Below are 23,414 nucleotides of genomic sequence, written 5' to 3'. Positions count from 1 at the left end.
TTTGTTAGCCTCCATTCTCTCCTACATTGTTTTATTGGGCACAGTGGGGCTCACTCACAATATCGGCAAAGCAGGTCAGTGCAGACACATTATACGATCATACTTAATGAAAGAAAATTGAAGCTTTTATGCTGTTTTCCCGTCCTCATTTATTTTCAACAAGAAAGGGGAATTATGATTAATTTTTCACAACGACAGTGTTATTCTTGTTTAAGCTAACAGTTAATTTGAACAGCATGATATATAAAGTATTGCAAGCCCAACGTACTTTACTCAATTTTCTTGGTCTAATCATTTTATTTTGATGTTTTTCCACAAGAACATCTTTGTTTAGGTAATCTGTAAATCTTAATCAACAACACAACACTACTCTGGTTAAACTCCACTGACAAAAATCAACATAGAGGTTCGACGGACTCTCACCTGAGAGGTAAGTGTTGTGCGAGGAGTTGATGAAGTAGTGTGATAAAGGCAGGGTCATGTCTTCGCTCTGGTCCAGTTTTTCAGGAGGAATAACTCCATTTTCTTCACTGCTTAAATACCGTGTAAAACCTTCTACTGATATCTGCCCTGAAATGACAGAAAACAAGCAGGATTTGATGTGGAATAAAGAAAAACAGGATTCCTGTCGGCTGTCAAACATTTAACCCCAACCTTAACCCCCCGTCTCACCTCGGCTCAATCAACTGGAAACTTTATCGTTTTCTCTAGGGTGAATCAATGTTTAAAAAGGGCTGAAAATAATGAATTGACCAATAAATGTGGTATAATTAACAATATGTTCTTAACTGAACTAACCACATTGTTTAAATTAAAGGGTGTGAACACTTTTAAATATATATAAATATAAATATATATATATATATATATATATATATATATTTGAGACACACATAATTATTATTATTTATTTATTAGAAGACATCCTTACCAAGAGCCACACTTATCTAAATAAAATATTCCAGAGTCAGATATTGTAAACTCTATATCTATAATACTGAAGTATAATTTCCTGGTTTAACACACAGTTTATTTTTCACTAAACTACATTTATATTTGTATATTCCACCAAATAAACATCAAACATCAAGAATAACTGGTTGAGAGTACTTATTTTTGCCTCATTCTAAAGAAAGTAACAATGGCATTACACTCTGTTCAGCCGTCAAATGGTAACTGCTAGATCATTACATTTTTAACAGGCGTTGCAGTCACCGTGACAGAAGAGATTCCTCTACTGACAAATTCCCATTCCCATTTGATTAATGGACTACTATTCTCTAAAGACTTTCAAACTTAATTAACTATAGACGTGGTTGCTTCTTCTTTGTAATCCATGAGATGTAACAATATAGGATGTAACAAGAATATTTCTATTCACCTCTGTCACATTTACTTCCAGGTACATCAGGTCACAAAAGACATAATAGTACTGCTGTTACAGACTAAGGTTACAACTAGCTGATCAGTCAACTCAGTTCTGGTAAATCAAGTGCAGAGATCGATAAACAAGTTGTCAAAGAGTTATCGATGTAGAATATAAGATTGAGACAGCAGAGGGAGCTTAATGAAACCAGAGTGTAAGTACACACTACATCATATGCTCTTTTTTTCTATCTACGCCTTTCAAAGTAGCACTTGGAGCAAATACTGAACGGATTTAAACGCTATATCGTTTGCTGGCATTCCAGTGCCTGAGCACTTGGCAGCGGACTCCACTCGTGGCGCTGCTTCATCCTGGGCCATTTTTCAAGGTGCCCCCTGACTGACATCTGCATGGCCACGAGCTGGGCTTCTCCACACACATTCACTCAGTTCTACAGACTGGATGTGATGGGGTCGGCTTCCCCTATTGTGAATCCGGTATTGGCTTCAGTTGAGCCTCAGTAGCCTGTTGGCACTTGCTCCTGGACCCTTTTCTGTTTGTTGATGGTTAAGTTGTGGGTTCCCCTTCAGTCCTTGGCCTTCTTCAACCTGTCTGCCAGCCTCTGTCTGCACATCCTGGTAGGCCTTGGATATTGCTGTTGTAAACCGCCTCCCTCCACATTACTGTTTCGCTGGCAGTTGAGCATGGCCCTCTGGCACTGGGATGGCTCTCGGTACAGTGTGATCTTGTCTCTGTTCCAATGTTGCTTTTCTTTTCCAGTAGAGCTTGGTCCATTGGCCCTTGCTCCTGGTCTATTATGTAGGGTGGTCAGGTAAGTTTACTGACTTTCATAACTAGCTTATCATTAGTTAAGTTGAGGCTTTTCCCCTTCACAGGCTATGGACTTAGGACAGACTTCCTTTCTGGTCAGCTGCTGGCCTCCCTCACAATAGCATGGGTATACAGTAACCCCTCCCCTTTCGGTAGTGTCTTGACTCGAAAGATAACATTAGGTTATGAGTCCCTTTCGGTTGCGGCAATAAAGAGACTGAGTCATTGCCTACATCACTATTTATAACAAACAGCAGAGGGCTGCGTGAGTGACAGAGTACAGTGGCCTATAGGCAGCTTTCTTAGACAACGTCCATTCTCAGATCCCATGGTAGCAACATAACCTTTGGATAGTTTTCCCTATCTCAGAAAACCAGGGTTGGATTCACAACCTAATGATTTCCTGTCAATAGTATGCAGTTTCTTTAAAATGTACTTCATCCCATTCTCTTTTTTTTCCCCTCCATAAGATCCCCAAGGTAGACATAGCTACTGTTATTTTCATCTACTTAAATTGTATTTTCTTATATATGTGTGTGTGTGTGAAAGCTAATGGAATAGCTGGTTATACATTCAGAGAGGATTAGAAACAGCAACTAAAACATTCCGAGTAGGTGAGAGTCTCTTACAAGTATAGCTGGCAATCTCTTTTGCAGCAAATACACATTTTTAGAAGAAGTAATTATCATGCTTCCTTTATAGAATGCCCCTTCTATAGGGATAATGGGTGTTTAGAATTGCGGAACTCCACATTCCTCAACACATTCTTACTCTTTACTTTTGATAGTGCCAATTCCCAAATAACCAGCTATTGCATAAGTGAGAAAGTTAGCAGTTTCTCTAACAAGAGATTCTTAGATTGTAACAAAGCTGGGCATTACTGTGTGTCAAAGGAAGAAACCAAAAAAAAAAAAAAAAAAAAAGAAGACTACGTGGGGACTTGATTCAAGTCTTCAAAATCATGAAAGGCATCGACCGAATAATAATGGACACCAAACGAGCACGATGGGTCGAATGGCTTCCTCTTGTTTGTAAACTTTCTTATTTTCTTACGTTCTTATGTAATCTAACCAGAAGTACGTTTCAGTCTCAAATTGCTGATTTCTATGAGGTAGATGAAGGCGTTAATGTACTTGCTGGTTTTTATTGTAGGAATGTGATTTTCTTTTTGCACATATTAGTAAAGTTGTTTGCAAACTCCCCCCACAAGATGTAGGATGTAGTAGGCAGTACTCTACCTTTATCTGCGCACCCTGAGAAAGAAGATTGTGGTGACCGTGAATTGCTCTACTGGATGTGTATGCCCTGACTCATTACGCAAACTGGTAACTACTGCAAAGCACTAATGAAATCACCCAGCACTTCACTGGCAGTACCTAATTAAATACTTTCATAGTTTGTAATTATTCACAAATGATTAGACTTCATTATTGTACAATCTTGAATCATCCACCTGGGGATTTTTTTTTTTTATTATTATTGGCTAAACACCAGGGGGGTTATAAGCAAAGGCTAGGCTTATTAGAAACCAGGATATTTAGTGATATGTCACTGTTTATTAGAAGATATATAGAGTCATATTTGCAGTGAAACTGTATTCAAAAATACCAAGGGAAAAACTGTAGACATTTCCTTACAAAGGAAAGATCACAATTAGGTAGAAAATCAAGTCAAGCGTAGTGGAACTTTTTGATTTTTCTTCACACAGATCTCAGCTAAATGTCATAGTAAAAATAATTACACTTTAAAAGTAACAATTTGTGTCATTAAATTCTGGAAGAGGGTAGGTAGGCAAATTAAGATAAATGCAGACAGTTTGCCAATATCTATGCACCTAAGACATGAAATCAGAACAAAATGAAAGTGGGACAAAACAATATTACGCAGAAAATTCCGATAATTTCAGATTTCAGAGTTCCCAAACTCCACTGGCTTGGAATAACGAGTTGTGAAAAGCTGCTTAAACTGTACAAAGAATAAAAGAACCAATTACACCATTACCAACTGCTTCAATAAATGAGGTATATATTTGGAAAAGCCTTCATTTCTAATTATGAAATATATAACATTATCATTAATTAAATTGAACAAACTTCAACAAAAAGGGATGTGCATAATCTTAAAAGCAGAAGCAATTAGCATGTTTGAACAGTTTCAAAGCAGTGTCGTAGTTCATTACATTTTAAATAAAAGTAAACAATTGCCACCCCAATAATATGAAGAGTTCCGTAATTGTGAGGGACTTTACAGCCTGAATACAAAATGGGTTTGAGTCCATTCAATTGCAAAGTCACATTTCTGAAAGACATTGACTTTGAAAAGCTGTCTAGTCTATCCCTGGAATTTCATTCTCTGTACATTATCATTTGACTCCTCACACTGCTTTAAAGTTTCACAGCATGTCTCCGGCCTCCCGTGTCCTCGCTTGTGTTGTAGCAGACCTGTTGCCACGGTAATGACCCCGAAGAGTCATCAAAGCTTGCTAAGGTGCTTCAGCTTTTTACTGAGTACCAGTTTGGAAAACACCATATTGATCTTGGGATCTCCTGACGAGCTTGCATTTCTTCAAGGTCCAGTATACTGTATATAGAGGAAGGTCCATGGCATAGACACACTCTTGGTCATTAGGATAAAAGTAAGCAGGGTGCATCCCTCTGTCTCAAAGAGTGACATGGGAAATGTTGGAAATACAAAATAGGGACTGTAGAGAAGTGAAGAGATGGGGATAGGTAGTGTTAGATTTGTATTAGCTCTCCAGCAGGGATATAAGTAATAAGTTCAATTATGGGAAAAGATCTCAGGGGAGGATTGGAACATCTTTATATCCACCGAGGATTGTTTGGTCTCTGTTAAATCGCTGCAGGAGTGGCCAAGGATGGAATTAAATAGGTTACAATAGCTTTCTATGTGAGAGAATACTGAGAAAGATTGCCATGCTTTGTCTGAAAAAAATCTGTCAAATACTGTGAAAGTTAAGATATAGGAATGACAGCCAAATAAGGACCAGAGAATGTATAACAGCTTTTAGAGAAACCCCCACAGGTATTCACAGGAGGCTTTTCATTTCTACGCTCTGCCTTTCTTGCGTGTCATCATTTGAAAGTAAATACCTAAAATCAAAGGGCAACTTTGAAATAAACAAAACCAACACACACACACACAAAAACCTGTTTGGACAAGTCTTAAAAAATGTACTTCCATTGCTGTAGTGTAGAAATGCATTTGTGCACAGCAGCTGGCCAACAGATTACCTATTCAAGTAAAGCAGCTGCCAGCACTAATTTTACTCAATTTACGTTTCCTAGAAATTGGCAACACCTGGTGCACAGGGACAAATCAATTTTTCAAACGAATCTACCAAAAAAACACCAATTTCCTCAGCCATTTCAACACACAAATACAAAATAATAATAATTACAATAATAACACACAAACCTTCACAGACCATCCATTTATTAGAAACCTACACAAAACAGTATTTGCATGTGTGCTTTGCGTGTATGTTGATTATGTGTGCTTGAGAAAATCCAAACAGACTGACCTTTTTTTGCCAAGTTCATATTCGGTTCGTATTTCTCTATGAGCTGCTGCACTTGTTCCAGCTTCAGTGGTGGGTAGAGTATTTCATTCAGACGAGGGTCCCGCTGCTTCGTGTTTATGAATTCTGTCATCTGATCGACAGTCAGGTAAGGCCGGCTTTTGGCACCACTGAAATAAGTGGGAAATTAGTGATTAGAAAGTTTCACAAAGAGGGCAAGCAGTAATGAGAAGCGAGGGCTCTGCTGGAGGTAGCACTGTACACAAGAGATTAAAAAGTGCTTAGGAAGATTTAAAGACAGCTACGAGATTTTTTTAATTAGACATCCTTGAGAGAACACATTTTTCAGAAACCTACAATGGTCTGCGATTTAAGCTGAACATTATGTCATCGTTTAATTTGTTTTATTATTATTTGTTGTGCATACAAAATAAGATGCCACTTTTGCAATCCATTTACAATAGTAAGAGAGAGATTTTTAAATGTTACAATGCACACAATTTTTAGCACCTTAGAACTGGTAATGTTACCAGAAAAGTCCATCATCCGATTCTATCTGGGAAGCTGAATTGACTGCACTTCATACACCAAGAAGATAATGACCCCAGGTACACATTTTATACATATTGAATACAGTTTTACATGTTTGAATTTGTTTCATTTAAGATGAGGTAGTAAAAATGAATAATTATGTACAATTCGTGACATGTCTTGACTAGAAGTAATAAGTATTATAATAATAATACCTCATTTTTTTGTATTACTTTCCATCAATGGTTTACATTAAAATTAAGTTTAATACTTATTCATATTCAGATTAATGAAAATTGTGTTATAAATGCTACCAGGGATCCCATTAAACATGACATTTCAAAGTCATTTCAAAATCTTTCTCAAAGAAGGCAAAGAACAATTTCCTACTATTCTGAAAAAATGTGGTCAATTTCTGGTCGTGGGCATAGGTTGTTCAGGAAAACCCGGTATACATCGTGTGTGAAGTCCTCTTGGGGAATGGAGTCATTCTGTCAAAAAGAGAGGAGCAATATGTGATTAATAAAACTCTTCCCATGCTCAGGAGCTTTCAGAGTTTTGCTTTAAACTGCAGCAAGTGATTTGAATTAAGCTCCATTGATGAAAACTAATATTATAATATACAAGCAATCAAATAATTGTATACATTATGTTGAAACATAATAGTATTACACTGCAACATTTCTGGATAGGTCTTAAGTTCGGATCATTTCAGTTGGTACCATTAATACTACATTAAAGAAAGTAGTTCAGCAATTATGCAATCCACATCGATTTCTCCCTGATTCCTTTAGGAATAGTAGATACAGGGGATTAGCTGCATGACAATTTCTTTTTTAATTAATTGTACAACATGTTCCCAGAGACCTCAAAAAAACTATTTCCTTTCTAATTACTTAATCTGTGGGTTTCTGAATGCAAGTTCTTGGTCTAGAAATCATACTAATTGGTAACAACTCCTAATAGGATTGTTCAAACATATTGTATTGGAAAACTGTTATTAATGTTGAATTTCTTTCAGCAGTTACCATTAGTTACACACACACACACACACACACACACACACACACACACATATATATATATATATATATATGCATACACACGCACATATATACCGTAAAACCTCAATTAAACACCTCCGGCGTTTATTCCAAATAGCTGTAAGAAGCCCCGGTGTCAATTGGAGCTCTGCGATTGTAGGAGACTGGTGTTTGTATTAAACATTCATAAATAAAATGACATTGCGGACTCATGCAGGGTAAGAAGTGCCTGGAAACATTGCTTCATTGTAGAAATAAGCAAATAGGCCAGGCTTCTATTTTTTATTTTTGTTTTGTATTATTATTTGTTATTAATGTGCTTTCCAAAGATATTAACAAATCACATTCAATGTATGGTGAACTATACACTGGATTGAAAACAAGATACCAGTAATTCTGTTCGTAGTCTAAGAGTCGATATACTGTGAACTCTCGCTAAATAAACAAAAAGCACTTCAACAAAACTGTGGAAATACACTTTAAACCAAACCATCAACTTTATACTTCATTAATACCATTGACAGTAAGTTCAATCACTACAATTAAAAGCAATACAAATATACAGCAATATATATATATATATATATATATATAGTTAACATGATAAATAAAATAATAAAAACACACGTGATGGTGTTTATTTTATTAATATACGGTAAATATATTTACTGAAAACAAAGATGCAATAAATAATAATAAAAGTTTATGTAAATATGTTGTGAAAGGTTCTTTCAAACGTATTAATGTACCTTTAGAAACTGTATCGATTTCCCTTTTCTTTATTTATAAAACATGGTCAAGTCTGTTTTGTAACCCGGCGTTTATTAGAAACCAGCTTTTGTTTACATGATTATGCAAATCAACCCTGCAACTATTGGAGACCGGCTGCTATTTGAGACCCTGTGAGTATTGGAAGTTTTATGGTATATATTTTCTGTCTTCAGTTGATGTTAGAAAATTACACTGAGCTCCTTTGTTATCTTGTGGGTCTTTATATTTCTCACTGCACATGTGAGTCACACATTTCTGTCAGAAACACTTATATTTATTTTATTAAGTTAAGGCTGTATGAATAAAAAAGTTTTTCAGACAATTCTCACTTGCTGTCTTTCGATTCTTGTCAAAATAGTACATGGATGTGGACTGCTTGTGAAGCCCTCTTGGAAAAGTGACAAAACACTCCTACACAATACATTACAGAGAAATGTAGAATTAACAATTTTATTTTCATTTAAATTGGAAATATATGATTTCCAAAGTTCAGTGCTGATTGGTATAAATGCACAGGGCTGGATTTTGAAAATACTTGAGTTTACAACAATCCACTAAACACATGGTAGCGGAATCTAAAGTAATTTCATTTGTCAGTGCTTAAAACAGACTTGTAGAAAAACAGCTGTGCTCCTTTATTGCATATGTATCCTTCTCTAGATAAATATGCTGCAATGGTGGCCTGCTAATTAAGATTATGTTCATTAACATAGGGAATTTTGAACACAGCATTGTACACTGCAATCTAAAAATCAACCGTGTAAACTGGGTAAATTAGAGCACACACAAAAATATTGAGTATTGCTTATAACATGTTTATATATAAATACTTATCATCAAATTATATATATATATATAAATATATAGTTTTAGTAATATGCTAAAGAAAGTACATATGATGTTGAACTACCCGAATGTGGAAAACGGACTGTGAAAGATAAGAGAAAAAGTAAATTCTTTATCTATTTAAAATGTACTGTTTATGTTGTAGTGAATTAATAAGTCATTCAAATACATAATTATGTAATTATGTAAAGAATAGACAGTCATGTAAACAAGATGTACATCTCCTGAATTCATTACTGAGAAAAGCAGTTGTGCTGTCTGTCTTGATTTTCTGTCCTATAATTGACCATTTCTTTACAATCTTTGCTGTGGGATTTCATGAAGGCAATGAGCTTTGAACAAATGGAAGACGTTATTTACATTTCTGTAGCTCTATATACTTTGATCCAGATAATAAAGTCACTTGAAATGGAATTAGATCTGACATCACAATGAAGGTCACTGGAGTTTTCTTGAACAACCAGGATGTTTTCAAATTTAGCGACAAAAGGCAAAGTGACAGTACAACTAAGTAAATAATGTATCCTTACCCTGCCTGAAGGAAGGTTGCAGGATTCCAGGGCAGTTTCAACACGCTTTCTGTCTGCAGAAAACAGCCGAAAGATGCTATAAGAAAGGGGAAAAGTCCTGTAAATACCGCTATCAATTAAAAATTGAAACATATTTGCAAATACTTAAATCATTAAGTGGACTACATTTGATTTAAGAGATTTCTTCACCAAGTACGATACTGATTAATGCCTTATTTTGCATTATGCTTTCCTAATTGAATTACACCCCTTAAGATGGTTTCCATAACTATACAAAGGCTTTTGATTTTTAAATTACTGGAGCTTAAGCCAAGCTAAAGATTTCTGAACTTCTATTTTTATTCCAAGTAAACTACAGATGTATATGTTTATTTCAGTGGGCACAGAAACTTTTAATCATTTGATTTCAGATATACCTATTATGCCTCATCTCAGTTCCATTAATATTTAACATTTTTTGTTTGTCTCGCTCTGCCATCAAAACAGCCTCAAGTTAAACACATAACAATATTCATTGCTTCTTGACTGTAATGCAATGTTTTTTAGAGTAAGGGGTTTAATATTCTGGTTGGCATCATTTGTCATTTCTTTCCTCAGCTACTAACATCAAACCACACTGTGAGATAGTAACAGATATGTGAAATTTAAACATAGGGAAAAAAATCCTAAATCAGGTTTATTATATGAATTCACAACCTCAGCTTAAAAAGCTGGTAATACAAAACGTACTTCTTAACAGGAATACGGCCCTCTGGGGTTAGCTGAAGCTTAAGCCTTGTATATCTGTTTGGGAAAAAAAAAAAAAGGCAAATTTTACAGCCATACATTGTTGTAATTCCTTTATTCTTGAATATGACACAGGATTTCAAGAAAACGCCTACACAAACTGACGAAAAATTTGTAATTTCTGTGTAATGTGTAAATATATGTTTTTTAACTTCTGCACTGGGTCAAATTTTACATGTGTTCACCTGTCAAATCCTTACAAGTATACTTAAAGTTATTCCCTACATATTGACTTTATACATGATACATGGTATATGGAGTGTGCAAACTGGTGAATAAATCAATCATTATTAACTTATCCTCTTCACTTTCTTGTTTGCCTGAAGAAACGGCACAAGAGTAAAATTTAATTGACCTACTATGGTTCCTTTATCTACTGATCCTGGTAGGGATAAATGTAATAAACTTGATTCAAGGACCATCCTGTTGATGATCATAAACTCTCTATGGGATATGGAATGAGATAAAACCTACATTTTATTTCATTTTCAGATTATGTACTTGTTTAATATACTGCCTTAAAGGTCTTTGTGTCAACTGGACACAACATTTTTAACATGCTGACCACTGATCTCTAGAACAGACTTGCACGTATTCCATCTACTGAGATTTTATTGCACATTGGAACATAAAGCTAAGGCTGTTCAGGGAGATAAGATGTACTATTGCCAAGGCACACCTGGAAAGCAACTATTACAGTACTCAAACAAAAGCAAGCATATATTTCTCTCTATTGGTTTCAGATTAACATTGTTCTTGAGATACTGTTAAGAAATCTGAGTTACGTAACTACAAGTATTCCCAAGAGACAGAAGCGTCGGTACAAGGTTTATTCAACCATATGCCAGTAGAAACTATTTTGTCATTTTATTTTTTAATACGTAGTTTCAAGTTTAATTTCTTTCATGGTTTTTTCCATGCTTACTTACAATTCAGGACGATGCCTCTCCTGCTTGCTGTAACTTCCTATCAAAAATGTTATTTGAACGTATATATTTATTCATATATTTTTGACAGGGTTGCATTTGTAGTACTGTACTGATCAGTATTTACTGGAGCATGTGAACTGCCATTCGGATGATGGAAGCAATGATCACCTGTCAGGCTTAATATACCTAAAGAATCTCTCGTAACCTTTGCTCCTGCAGGTAGTGCTGTTACAGTACGAGAGCGACTGATGTGTTTGGGTCCTACTATTTACAATACTCACGCTTTTTCCAGGCAGGACTCCCTGGACATGTTCTGTGCCAGCAAGTTTGATGCCAGAGCAAATAGCTCATCAGCCCATTCCTGAATTAAGAAAAAAAGAAAAGAAAAAAAGGTTTGTTTAATCTAAAATCCAACAACAGTGAAGCTTTTAAGGTGTTGAACAGCTGCCAGGGAAGTACAGCTATGGACAAAAGCCAAGGGTGTCTGGATAACATTGTTATATTCGGCAAAGCACACCCTTTTTTCACATGCTATCATTATTTGTCCTAATATTACACACAATATTTTCAGAAATATAATTAGGCGGAGGTCTAAGGGGAAATGTATAACATCCAACGTCATATAGGTGATTTGACACGATAAAATATAAGAGTGAATAGGTATATTATTTAATATGAACTGGCTTATATATTTACTTATGTAAAATAACAATTATTATTATTTTGTTGGTTACTTTGGTTAATTAGTCAGGATTTTCTTGCAGCATTTGGCATGTAGATATATCATTATTACTCAGCAATAACTGGGACCTTACTCTTTGAGCGTTATACAGAAGAAGAAAACAAATATTCACGAATGTGTTTCTCAAAGTTGTCTCCTTTTTGCGTCTACTTCCCTGTGGAAAATTGCGATTGAAAGCATAATAGCCATCCATCACCAGCCTTGACACATAAGTACAGCTTGGGTTTATGGGTATAATGTCTGTCTGTAATGCTGTTTACATTTACTTTACTTTACCTTTACTTCATCCCAATCAACTGGAAAGGTCACCTGACTGTAATTTTCCAGAAAAGGTATCTAGCATATCAGATATCAATTAGAGTATTTAACACAACAGGATACAACAACAAAGAGAATACAGAAAAGAGAACTGCCATTTCCTTTAAGGATGGCATTGATTGAAAGTCATAAAATATACATTTATATATAAATATTCAACAATATGTCATGTCTTCTTTACCCAGCTTCTTTTTCAAGAAGACTTTCAAGCACACGGGCCCAGTTCCCTCAGGGCTGCTGCCCACAGATACGTGTCATCATAATTTCACTGTTGACTGCAAATTGTTTTATTGTCAGACGTCAGCCTTCTAGACATCACCAAAAACTCAGGAACTGTCTCCACAGAAAAGTCAGGTAAAAGTAGAATTACTCTGTGAGCCGCAGTTCTTTCAAAGATGAACACAAGCATATGTTCAAGCAAGTGGGTTGAAACTACCCATAATGTGGCACTAACCATGTTTGATATGTACCTTGAAAACTGTAAGAAAAAAATGAACAAAACTTTGACAACAACAATATTCTGATTGCAGATTCAATTGGTTTCCTCAAGACACAGTTTGAAAGGCAGGAGCGATAATGGGCATGGTGGGCTAAATGGCCTTTTATCATTTGTTTTCATTATGTTATGTAATGTTCTTTTATGTAATTTTTGAAGAGCAGACTTAATTTGTTAAAATGATATGCTTGAAAGGGAAAGCTTTCTGTTTATTTATCTCAGATTAGAGAAAAGGGCACAACAGTAAACAGTTTATTGGAAGAACTAGCTGCAGTTGTTAGTGTGTGGCCAGTTGGCACACACCCTCATGAGCAAAACATTACAAAATCAGGAGGAAACAAAGTTATTGGGAGAGATTTGTTTTTTATTTCATCACCGAGGCCTAAAAGAACATTAAATCTAAGAAGTAAAGTTTGATTAAAGTGATCTTTTAAGGGAAAATCCTCCTCACAGAAGGCAAAACCCTCAGCTGAGTGGTAAGCCCTGTAGCTATACCATTTGTTGACTGGCCAGGGGCACTCAGTAGAGTAACACAATTGGCATAGTTCTTCATTGGCTTTGTGATTCCTCTGTCATTGGTTTGGGGCCTGTGCAAGTGGGCTTTAACTGATTAAATCTCTGATTGTTTCTAAAGCTAAACTTTGGTCTCAGGAAAAAACATTTAATCTATACCTATTCAAGGCCAGTTGATAGAATGATATACCAAGTTCAAGTTTATAAAATGATACAAACAATATTGGTGATTTCATTTTTGGACAAATGTTACTCTAGGTCCAGTATACTGTACATTCAAGGTTGGGGGGGGGATAAGGGAAATGATGTTTATTCATTCCATTTATTTATTTATTTAAAATCTGAGAATCTAGTTAAAATGGATTGGTATTTGAGATTGCAGCACTTCTTCAAACATTTCAGTTCACATACTGCTGTTTGCCAAAAAGACAATGGTTTTCTTACAACAGGTCTTTGGTGATAACATCTTGAACTCTGTGAAGCTCAAACTAAGTTGTATACTTCAGCTCTGACATGTTTCCTTTTATATTTCCACAACACATTCAACATGACATTAACAGGTCAAAGGGAGAAGTCACGAATCCATTATGATGAATAAGCTAATTGGGTCTGTTGTTGGATTATGTCCAAGTGCTTGATTTAACTAAATGGAGCTGTGTGAACTTGTAGAGCCAAAGCCCTACAATATTAATAGGGTGCTTGAGTCACGGTGACACATAACTTTGTTACATTTAATCCTATTTTTAGTTTATGAAAATACATTTAAGAGTATATCAAAGAAGAAAAATGTGTTTCCAATAGGTTTCATGAGTTTCAAAATGTGTGTTTGTATATAGAAATGAATGTTTGGTTCTAGAACCCATTCCATTAAAATTTTACTATAAATACAAAATACACAAACTAAACCAATTTCCAGTCTCCTCATTTCCTCCCACATAATTAACTGCAACCCAGTGGATCTCCTACTAATATCTAACAAGACATACCATCTCATGTCTCAAGCCAAGTGAATCAAATATTTTTCTGCAATTTAAGGGCATTAAAGGGAATGATTTTCATTTCACTTCTTTACACTGAAGATGCCAACATAACAGTTCTAGTTTACATGAATTATAAGTTACTTGTGTAAAATGTGTTATAGTAAAATACTGCATGCAGTGGTGCTCAGCTTTTGAACATCAGTTTTGTGATATTACATCTTCAGCTTTATCTTTTAGAGCACCCACTGGATAAAGGCCAGAGCAGTTTGGGGGCATTTTATAATTAGTCATTAGTAAATGTATTGATCACTTCATTAATCCGTAGATTTGTTTCCCTGCTGTGGCAAGATCTGCATCTGGAGGTTGAATTGATCTGAAGGTTAGTGTATTTATTCGAATTCACTGGCGTGAAATGTGATGCTGAAAACGTTTTCTTGTCCCATTTATTTAAATGTAATTGTTAAAAGTAATTATGAGTCATCGAACTTTGACAGTGTGTTTCAAAAATATGTAATGAGTTTGAATATCCCAATACCATGGGTGAACTGAATGACAGTACCTTTGCAACTTCCTCCTGAAAAGCCATGAAGTTCATGTAGGTGATGTTAACCATATCAGGGCCACACACCACGGTGAGCATTTTGTTCTCAATCCTCCCTCCCATGTTCCCAACATCCAGTAGCTCTCGTAGCTTTGCATCCTGGAAACAAAGACCAGACATATAAATAGAGCAATCTGAGAAAACACACTAATAAAGGCAGACTATATTACAATTGTTTACCTAAAAGGATAGGCCATGTTAAATAATTCCATAAAAAAAATCTACAGCAATCATTGTGTCATATCATAAGCAAAACAAACTATGCACACAGAAGTGAAAATGTAAAACTAACAATAAAGTTTAAAACTTTGCAGCTGATGTTGATTCCCTTGTAAACCATATTGAGGAATTACATATTTGTTTCATTTTTATGTTTTGGAATATATTGGATCATTAAATGTATTCAGGGAGTTTTAACTACACAACTGTAAAACACTTGTGACATTGTCCTATATATTAATAAAGCTTGTATTCAGCAAAAAACAAAATGGCTCCATTAGGAGAGCATCTAAAGCAATAATTAAAATTGACAAAGGGCTTTCTATTATTTTGTATTCTGTGGGGGTTATGCTCTGTCCTAGCCAAATATGACACAGATGTTATTTCTGCAGTTAAGTAACCCATGCCCAGCAATTAGAAAGCATGATGATTCAAATTAAAGTTAAAAAACACCATATGCATGAATACATATACACAAATTAGTAAACTGGGGTCAATATTGAATCACGCTGATTTTTGTGTGCATGCATTTTGGTACAATTTGGTAGGCTATGTGTATACATTTTTAATACCTATGCTTTTAAATTTATACACACTGTTTATTAATTGGTTGTTCCCTATGTGTGACCAAACACAACACAGTCCATTTATGCGAAATACAAGTTTTCAGTGGCAATTCTGCAGACATTTCATTATTTATTCACAATTAAAAGTAGAGCTTCAGATTCCAATAAGGCAAACAAACAATATTTAATAAATACTAACACAGAAATACCGCATTCCTAGTTAATAATTGTGTTTTCATGATATACTGTTCACCTGGCCTTTAAGTTGCTGTGTTGTACATCAGATTGAAGGCTTTAATTTACAATACAATTAAGGCATCTTTCTTGGTGAAACGTATCACAGATCCAATCTCTTTCTGGGCTGGTGGACTATCCTTGGGGCTTTAAATCAAATACAGCCAATGCTTATCTTCTGCTAAAGCTTTTCCTAAAGATTACAGAATCACAAACTCAATTCAAGGGCATGCGTAATATCGATACAGTGCAGGTTAAGAAGGAATGTAACAAGTGAATCCACATTCTCTACCATATACTATGATATGTATGTATGTATGCATTTGGAACAAATCTTCATTATAATTTCCAAACATTTATAACCCACTGGCGGATGAAAGTCACCCCTTCATTAAGGGAAGTGGTCATGACTCATCACACTCTGCTGGCAGTGCCAACAAGTCCCTCTGTCACAGAACCAAATAGGTGCAACTCAAGTTTGTATGACGTGTCCTAACTTTCATGATGTAAGTTCTTCAGACAACATCCCTAAGGCCCATTGAATTCTGTATCTGTGCATGAGAGAACAGTGTTTTATTTAATTCACAAAATAGAACAGAGGACACTATAAAAACTTGAAGGGTATGTGTTTCTAATCAACATAATGATACCTATTAATACAGTCATCGATGACTGGAGCAACAGGGGGGGAAGTACTTGGATGAAGGATACAACGGTGTGCATATTGTGGACTTGACTTGATTCCTCAACTCTCTGGTAATGGGCCAATACACTATTTAAACAATAAGACCGTTCCTCATCCATAATAACAATTATGTCTTATGTCATTATAAATATTCTGTTGAAGAAGGTAAATGCTACATGTAGGGAGTGTATCCAAAATAGTCTATACATACACACACACACAAATAATACATACCAGAAGGCTTAAATCAACCAATTAGGATTTAGCCAACAGAGTACTTTAATGGTGTAATATCCTAAATGAAGGCAGAAAGCCAGTGTTCATATAAAGCTTTGTGACAAGACCCTTCGTGGTTTCCACTTTTAAACTGCTAGAGAACACTTATCTTGTTGATAAATACCTTCTGAAAGAGAGTCTTTGAAAAAGTGAACAAAATAAATTATGTATTAATGTTTCATCTCCTTTCAGAAAGACACTATAAATAATGGCATCCCACCATCCCTCGAGGTATGGCACATGCATTTTTAATACAACTGATACTATTGCTTGGTTAGCAATAATGAAGTAAAGTACATTTAACTATAAAATATAAGTTGCTGTACTCGTCATGTTAGTATAGTTGTAGGAGTGGGAGTTGGTTTCATGAAACATAACATATTTTCAGACAGTGTGCATAAGCTTGATAAAATTTGAGTTATTTATTTTTACCAAATTTCTGTTATCCTCAGGGCATATGATATCCAAATACCCAAAAGAAGTGCTCACTATTGGTTCATACAAACAAGTATGTTTTAATGCAATCTTCTGTTATCTGCAGAATGCCCCTTTATTTATCATTTATTTGGTAAGGTAATTACAGCCTAAAGGTCTTAAATGTAGCACCCTGCATCCAAACACAAATATTATCATTATTAGTTATTCAATTTTAGTTATTAATTTGGAAAAGCATTTTTTGTTATATTTGAATAAGTAATACTATTTAAAATCAATAACTTTGACATGCATTAAAAAAACAGAACAAACAAAAGTCTGATCAGCACTACAATACTTTCAAGAGTTCTTCTAAAAGAGCAACACTATTGACACCCATTGTTCATAGAATCCTCCTGGATCTATGATTTCATGATGATCATAAGTATTTAATTCGAATGATCTGCAATCAAAACATGAAGCTGCTTTATCTCTCACCAAATACATTTCCAAATATTCTACAATAATACTCACATTCATCCAATAATAAGACAAATCAGTAGGCACCTTAAACTAAAACAATATCGCCAGTCCAGTATCTATCATACCACACAATATGCTGACCATGAATAAACAATACAAAAAGCAGACTAAACAACTGTAAGCAATATTTAGTTCAGCTATGTGTGAACATTTTATACCTATGATACAATTATCATAATTAACATTTTCTATTTAGAAATTCCCTCTCCAAGCAGGCATGCTATTGAGCAGAAAGTGATATATTGTTCAGTCTACTTTGCTGCAGGGGTGACCTTAGCTGACAGAAAAAGCACCACATTTGGAATAAATGGATGGTAATTACATGTGACTGTGTCAAGCAATCCACTGTAAAAATTTCAACTGTAGCAAGGAAAGGCTATCACCTAGAGGAGTTTGGAGGTGTCATTAATAATAAATGCTTGTACGATCTAACAGAAGTATATAGGCTGCATTGACAGCTGTTAGCATTTTTCATTTTGTTAGTACATGATCAATGTCTTCGATCTGTTTTGTGAACTTCAGAGGTTGGTTATTCCTGGTTATATAAACTCCAGTGAATTTAAAATGCTTAGGATCCGGTGCATTGATTTGTCATCATCAGGCAAAAAATAAAAAATAAAGCTGTATAATTAATTTGATAAATTGAAGAGTTCTATAAATATAAAGCTAACCTCCAGTAAACTGATCCATATTGTATCATTAATCACAATTCCTTTATGTAATCCTAAATCCTGACAATTATTCCATTAGATCACATTAGAAAAAGTGGGAATAGTGACAAGCTTTGAAATATTATGAAAGTCTAATTGATTTTCTCTGGAGATCACTTTATTTAAATTGTTCTCTCTTTTTCATTTTTTTTTTTTTGGGGGGGGGGTGTTTTTGTGTTTTTATGGGGTTTCTTTCACTAAAACAACTTTCTTTTAAACAAAACCTCCACTATGAATTTCCTAGCTCCTGTGAGACATTCCAAAAATACCATCAATACCTCTTCTCTGAGCCAGCACAGCTGTTGTAAAAAGTAAATAAATTCCACCTACACTTTTTATAATGATTTCTTTCAGTCAAACTATAGATTAACATATTCTTGCACAGCTGAAACTTTAATAAATACTTTTAACATTCAATGAATATTCAAAATAATCACATAACCAAAACATCCTATGAATAAGCCCCTCTTGACCCAAAACTGCATGCGAGCTATTTCACTCAATAGCCAATATACTAAACAAATACTGCTGTTGTATCAAGAAGATCCAACATTAGTAGGTAACCCACGATTACTGAGAGCTGACTACAAATGCTGTCCTGGGGATAACACAATGCCAAAGAAGCATCTATGAATTCTGCAAAAATGTGCATCACTTACCAAGTCAGAAAAAGATGTGTACGTTATAGAGGAAATTGCCCAAAAAATAAAAAATAAATAAGAAACAAAAATGTATTTACTTGGTGATGTCAAAAACGATTGCTTTTGTAACTTGCATTTAATGGATTGTGCCTTTCAGGATTTTAATGTTGCATCCTTATTTCCTGTGAGTTTTGTCATTTTAATAATTCTTGAGCAAAAAGTAACAACCAGAGTTAAAGCAAGTACACTACAGTTAAAGGTCAACTGTGGTCTGAATTCTCCATACTCTTCTCCTTTAAGATTTTTACATTTCATTTTGGTGCTTACAACAATTATTCTGTGAATGGAGCCTTCGTCACATGGATGGTTGCCATAAGTTTATATTTATAAATAAATACTGCAAACCTAACATATGAATTGCATTTTACATATAGTGCAAATATAAAAAAAAGAAGGCCAGTTGCCCAAAAGCACCACATGCCAGAATATTCTGATGTTATATACTATACTGTGTATGTGTCAGGACTCCAGCCCTTTCCTTCAATTCCCTCAAATGATGCACTTCAATAAAGCAGACGGAGGCCCTGTCTGACCCTGCTCTCCCACCACCTCCGATTCAGTATGACATATTAGTCATTCCCCGCATTTAAAAGGACGTGGGTTGGCAATCCCTGCAGTCAGCTAAAATACATTTTCCAAATGCAAGCCAGCAATATAGTTGAGGTTTATTATACATCTGTATTACTTTCCTTAATGGGCTTTAACTTATCCTCAGCATTTACCCAAACAATATAGAAAAAATATATATTTTTAATGTGTTCTTTCTTATTTCATTATTCTATATTACACTGCAATTTGTCAACTAAATATTAATATAATATTGATATTAAATTAAAAAAGAAAGAAAAAAAATCTATTAAGTTACTTTTTATATTATTTATAATTGCCAATTATTTCCTTTAATATTCTCACATTTGGTAAAAGATTGAGTGATTAATCAACTTAGAGCACTACAGCAACCTTCATGTAAGCACGAGAGAGACAAGGGAAAATGTATGCAGCCTCAAAAATGTGTTTCCACCTGACAAAAGAGCTAAGGAGCCAAACAGAGGACCAAAGTCTGTCTCATTAATAACACTGTAAGATCACAGGACCTGACAAGCTACAGACATCCCTTTTGCAAACCAAGCCAAGCAACCCCTGGCCCACACTAAACCCAAGTCACCATGGGCCTACCTGGCCAAATCCTCTCTCTTTTATATTATTCTGTATATTCTTTATGTCAGGTGTTAATGATCTATTTATCTTTGAACCTTTTTGCAAACCTCTCATACATATTAAACTATTCTTTGTCAATTTGGTAGGTGAATAAGTGATGCAGGTAAAGTAACTGAAATAAAGCATTGCCTTTAGACACAATGGCATGGAAGAATAACAAATTAAACATAAGATTAATATGCGCACAGTGTATTAATTAGTGTGCTTGGTTTAGAAAAATGTGCACACCCTATTTTAAATCTTGTGCATGCAATTTAAAATCTGTGCCAACAATTTTGTAAATCTGGAGCACGAATTAAAAACAATCATTAATGCGCATCGGTATCTCAACTGATTTATCATGGACATGCTCGTTTAGTGCATACAATAGCACATCGTGATGCAGTTAAATACCTTCTTTTACAGCTCCACATAGAACATAAAGCACTTTGCTGACAGCAGACGGCAATCAAGATTGCTTTTCTAATAAAATAACCACCCCCTATAGATACTTTTAATATCCTCATAAAAATGCTTCTTATTATACTGAAATGGTGAATGCATTACATAAGAATTCTGTGGGTGGTATTTGCTGAAATAGCAACAGAAGCTACAGAATCAATCCAGGAATCTATTCTTACAAGACAACGTACAGCGAGCCAGCATTTGCACTGTGCTGCTCCACTGCCAGTATCTCTTGAGGTCAAAGAAGGTGTGCTGGTGATCAGACACTATTCCATTATGAACCATCTCTGTTGATTCAAAATGCTCATAAGCTGTAAACATGTTTTATTATTACACTGATTATTGTTATGGTTCTTACTTCAACTGCTGGGTATAATATACAAATGCAGAGGGAATTTCAAAATATTAATATTACTATTTTTAGGCACTAATGCATTCAATCTGAAGCTACGGTATTTCTGAAATTGCGATGAATCCAGACATGCAATGTTAATCTCATTAAGTCAAGTCTAATTTCTTATGTCCTTGGCGGTGCACAAAGAAGTTGTTAAATTGCTGTCTTTTCCATTGAAACACCTGTGAGTACAGAAATTAAGTTAGACAGGCAACCTACATCTCCTAAACATGCTGTGTCAGTTCCACACGATAGCTTCACTGCATTAGAGAGTTGAGACATGAAGTCTGCTTCCATAGCAACTCAAGACATCCCAGATTGCTGCACCAAAACAGAGACTTTATGACCTATTACATCCTCTACAGCAGGAAAGTGTATATTCCATTATGGTTTTCAAGATAAGGTTAGACATAGATTAAAAAAAAAAATTCAATGCATCGATTTGTAGCTTATATTCATGGCAAATGCAAATACTGTTGAATCATTGTGAATTAATGTATCCCAGACACTAGCAGATATGTAATAAAGGTGACGTTATAACTTCAAACCTGCAGCTCGTTCTCTCTCCTCTTTCATCACTGAATATAAACAGCAGAGTGAAATCTGTTTCCAGACATAATGTCAGTTTTGCCACATACATCCCAATACACCAACTTAGATTCAAGTGTACAGAGTTTGTTTTTGCTTCTTCTGGCTGCCGTCCTTCTCCTAGGTCATGACAACGCCAAATGCTCTGACCCTTTTGAAGCTCCCGACAGTAAATCTAACAATAACAGAGTTTGCCTGTGGCCTTTTTAACATAGAGGAAGAAACACTTTATTATACCAGATCGTGCTTTATTCTCTACACCACTTGGGCCTTCGCCAAACAAAGCCTCGGGAGTAAGATTTAATTAGAGGGGTTGATGTGTCTAGAGATGTGCCTGAGAGCCCTGTTGCTGGGCGCTGTGAGGAGAGCACCGTGTGATCAGTGCTCTGGTTCTACTGCAGGCTACAAACGCACTGCCGGCCTTGGCGCTCCCATATGGTGCAAAACGGATTGGCATTAGGTCAGAAAGCCCTGATGTGATAAATTAACAGCGGCTACTGCTGATGATCACCTTGTTTTAGGTCACTGGGTTCAGGTGTAAGGGTGTCTCTAGGTGAGTCTCTGGTAATCTAAACATCTACCTGTGTCTCAGCACAGGGAACGGACATTAAGCTGAAATGTTCCTTAGTTTAGTTATGCAGGGCTGACCTAAAGTCTTTTCAAAACCACTGAATCAAATGATTTCTCATGAACCATTGAATAAGACTGAATCATCTCTAACACCTGGCAGTGGCTGGTTCGAATATGGATGTGCAACTTGTCAACAGTAGCCAAGAATCTCATTGAAAGGGATTCATTAGTGAAAGCACCGCTGGGGAAACAGTCGGGCAAAGACAGCAAAATGAACCATGTCTCGCTGTAGATTAATCAAACCTTTTGAAAGGCAGGGCAGTTGCACAGCTCTGGCTGTCATTCAGTTAGCACTCAGGTGCTCTTTTCACTGTATGATTCACAGCATAAAAAGACAGAGCAAGGGCGGTGAAGGAATATCAGAGGCTGCCATATTTCTGCTTTTGTTTTTCAGGGCAGAACAAGGGTGTGGCAGAAAGACCACTTCAACAGCAATTGGTTGCTCCAAAAGTGGAAAACAACTGCAAAAGAAGTGCTGATTAGTATATAAAAAGCTCCCTGCAATGCAATCGAAAACAATTGTTTATGTGCACCTGTTGCGGCGTTGACACCCTGACAGGTTTGTTGCTCATTTGAGTTGTGTGGGCTAAGCACATGTTACATAATGACTTATCTTTGAAATTATCAGATGTAATCAAATAAGAAAAGGAAAAATAAATGGCTTTATGATGTGAATTGACTGAAAATGATATGGCGTATTACAGAGCAGCTTGAGAATGTATCACTGCCAGAGGACATTTTGAAAAGTGAAGTTGACAGATTTTCCACATTATAATTGTTAGTCTTCAGGGTAGATTTGAGGCAATCAAGGTGACTATATTATACAATTGCACTCTACATAGAGAGAAGAGTGGAGGTTGATTATTGCAGAGAGTTGTCAGCTATTTGGTGTTTTATGTCCTGCAGTAAATAAGACATAAGTAATTATCACAAAATCCAATACTGAACACTTAGATTAAATGTTTGTAATG

General features: G+C 35.5%; 1 protein-coding gene across 6 annotated transcripts in view; it reads right to left on the bottom strand.

Annotated features, from left to right (window-relative positions):
* plcb1 (phospholipase C beta 1) overlaps positions 1-23,414 on the bottom strand; it is a 172,754-nt gene that overhangs the window by 51,229 nt on the left and 98,111 nt on the right. For all 6 annotated transcript variants that reach the window (XR_010816962.1, XM_066705856.1, XM_066705824.1 and 3 more), the window contains exons 4-10: positions 14,780-14,920; positions 11,453-11,532; positions 10,186-10,239; positions 9,457-9,532; positions 6,657-6,757; positions 5,739-5,905; positions 424-570 (exon numbers count right to left, since the gene is read on the bottom strand). Coding sequence is in view for 5 of the 6 variants with exons in the window: in XM_066705856.1 (XP_066561953.1) it covers positions 424-570; positions 5,739-5,905; positions 6,657-6,757; positions 9,457-9,532; positions 10,186-10,239; positions 11,453-11,532; positions 14,780-14,920 (766 nt within the window). In the remaining variant the exon portion in view is untranslated. The remainder of the gene's footprint in view (positions 1-423; positions 571-5,738; positions 5,906-6,656; positions 6,758-9,456; positions 9,533-10,185; positions 10,240-11,452; positions 11,533-14,779; positions 14,921-23,414) is intronic.

The sequence above is a fragment of the Amia ocellicauda genome, chromosome 1 (genome assembly GCF_036373705.1).
Source record: "Amia ocellicauda isolate fAmiCal2 chromosome 1, fAmiCal2.hap1, whole genome shotgun sequence".
Taxonomy (NCBI): Eukaryota; Metazoa; Chordata; class Actinopteri; order Amiiformes; family Amiidae; genus Amia; species Amia ocellicauda.
This window is presented reverse-complemented; position numbering and strand designations above follow the sequence as displayed.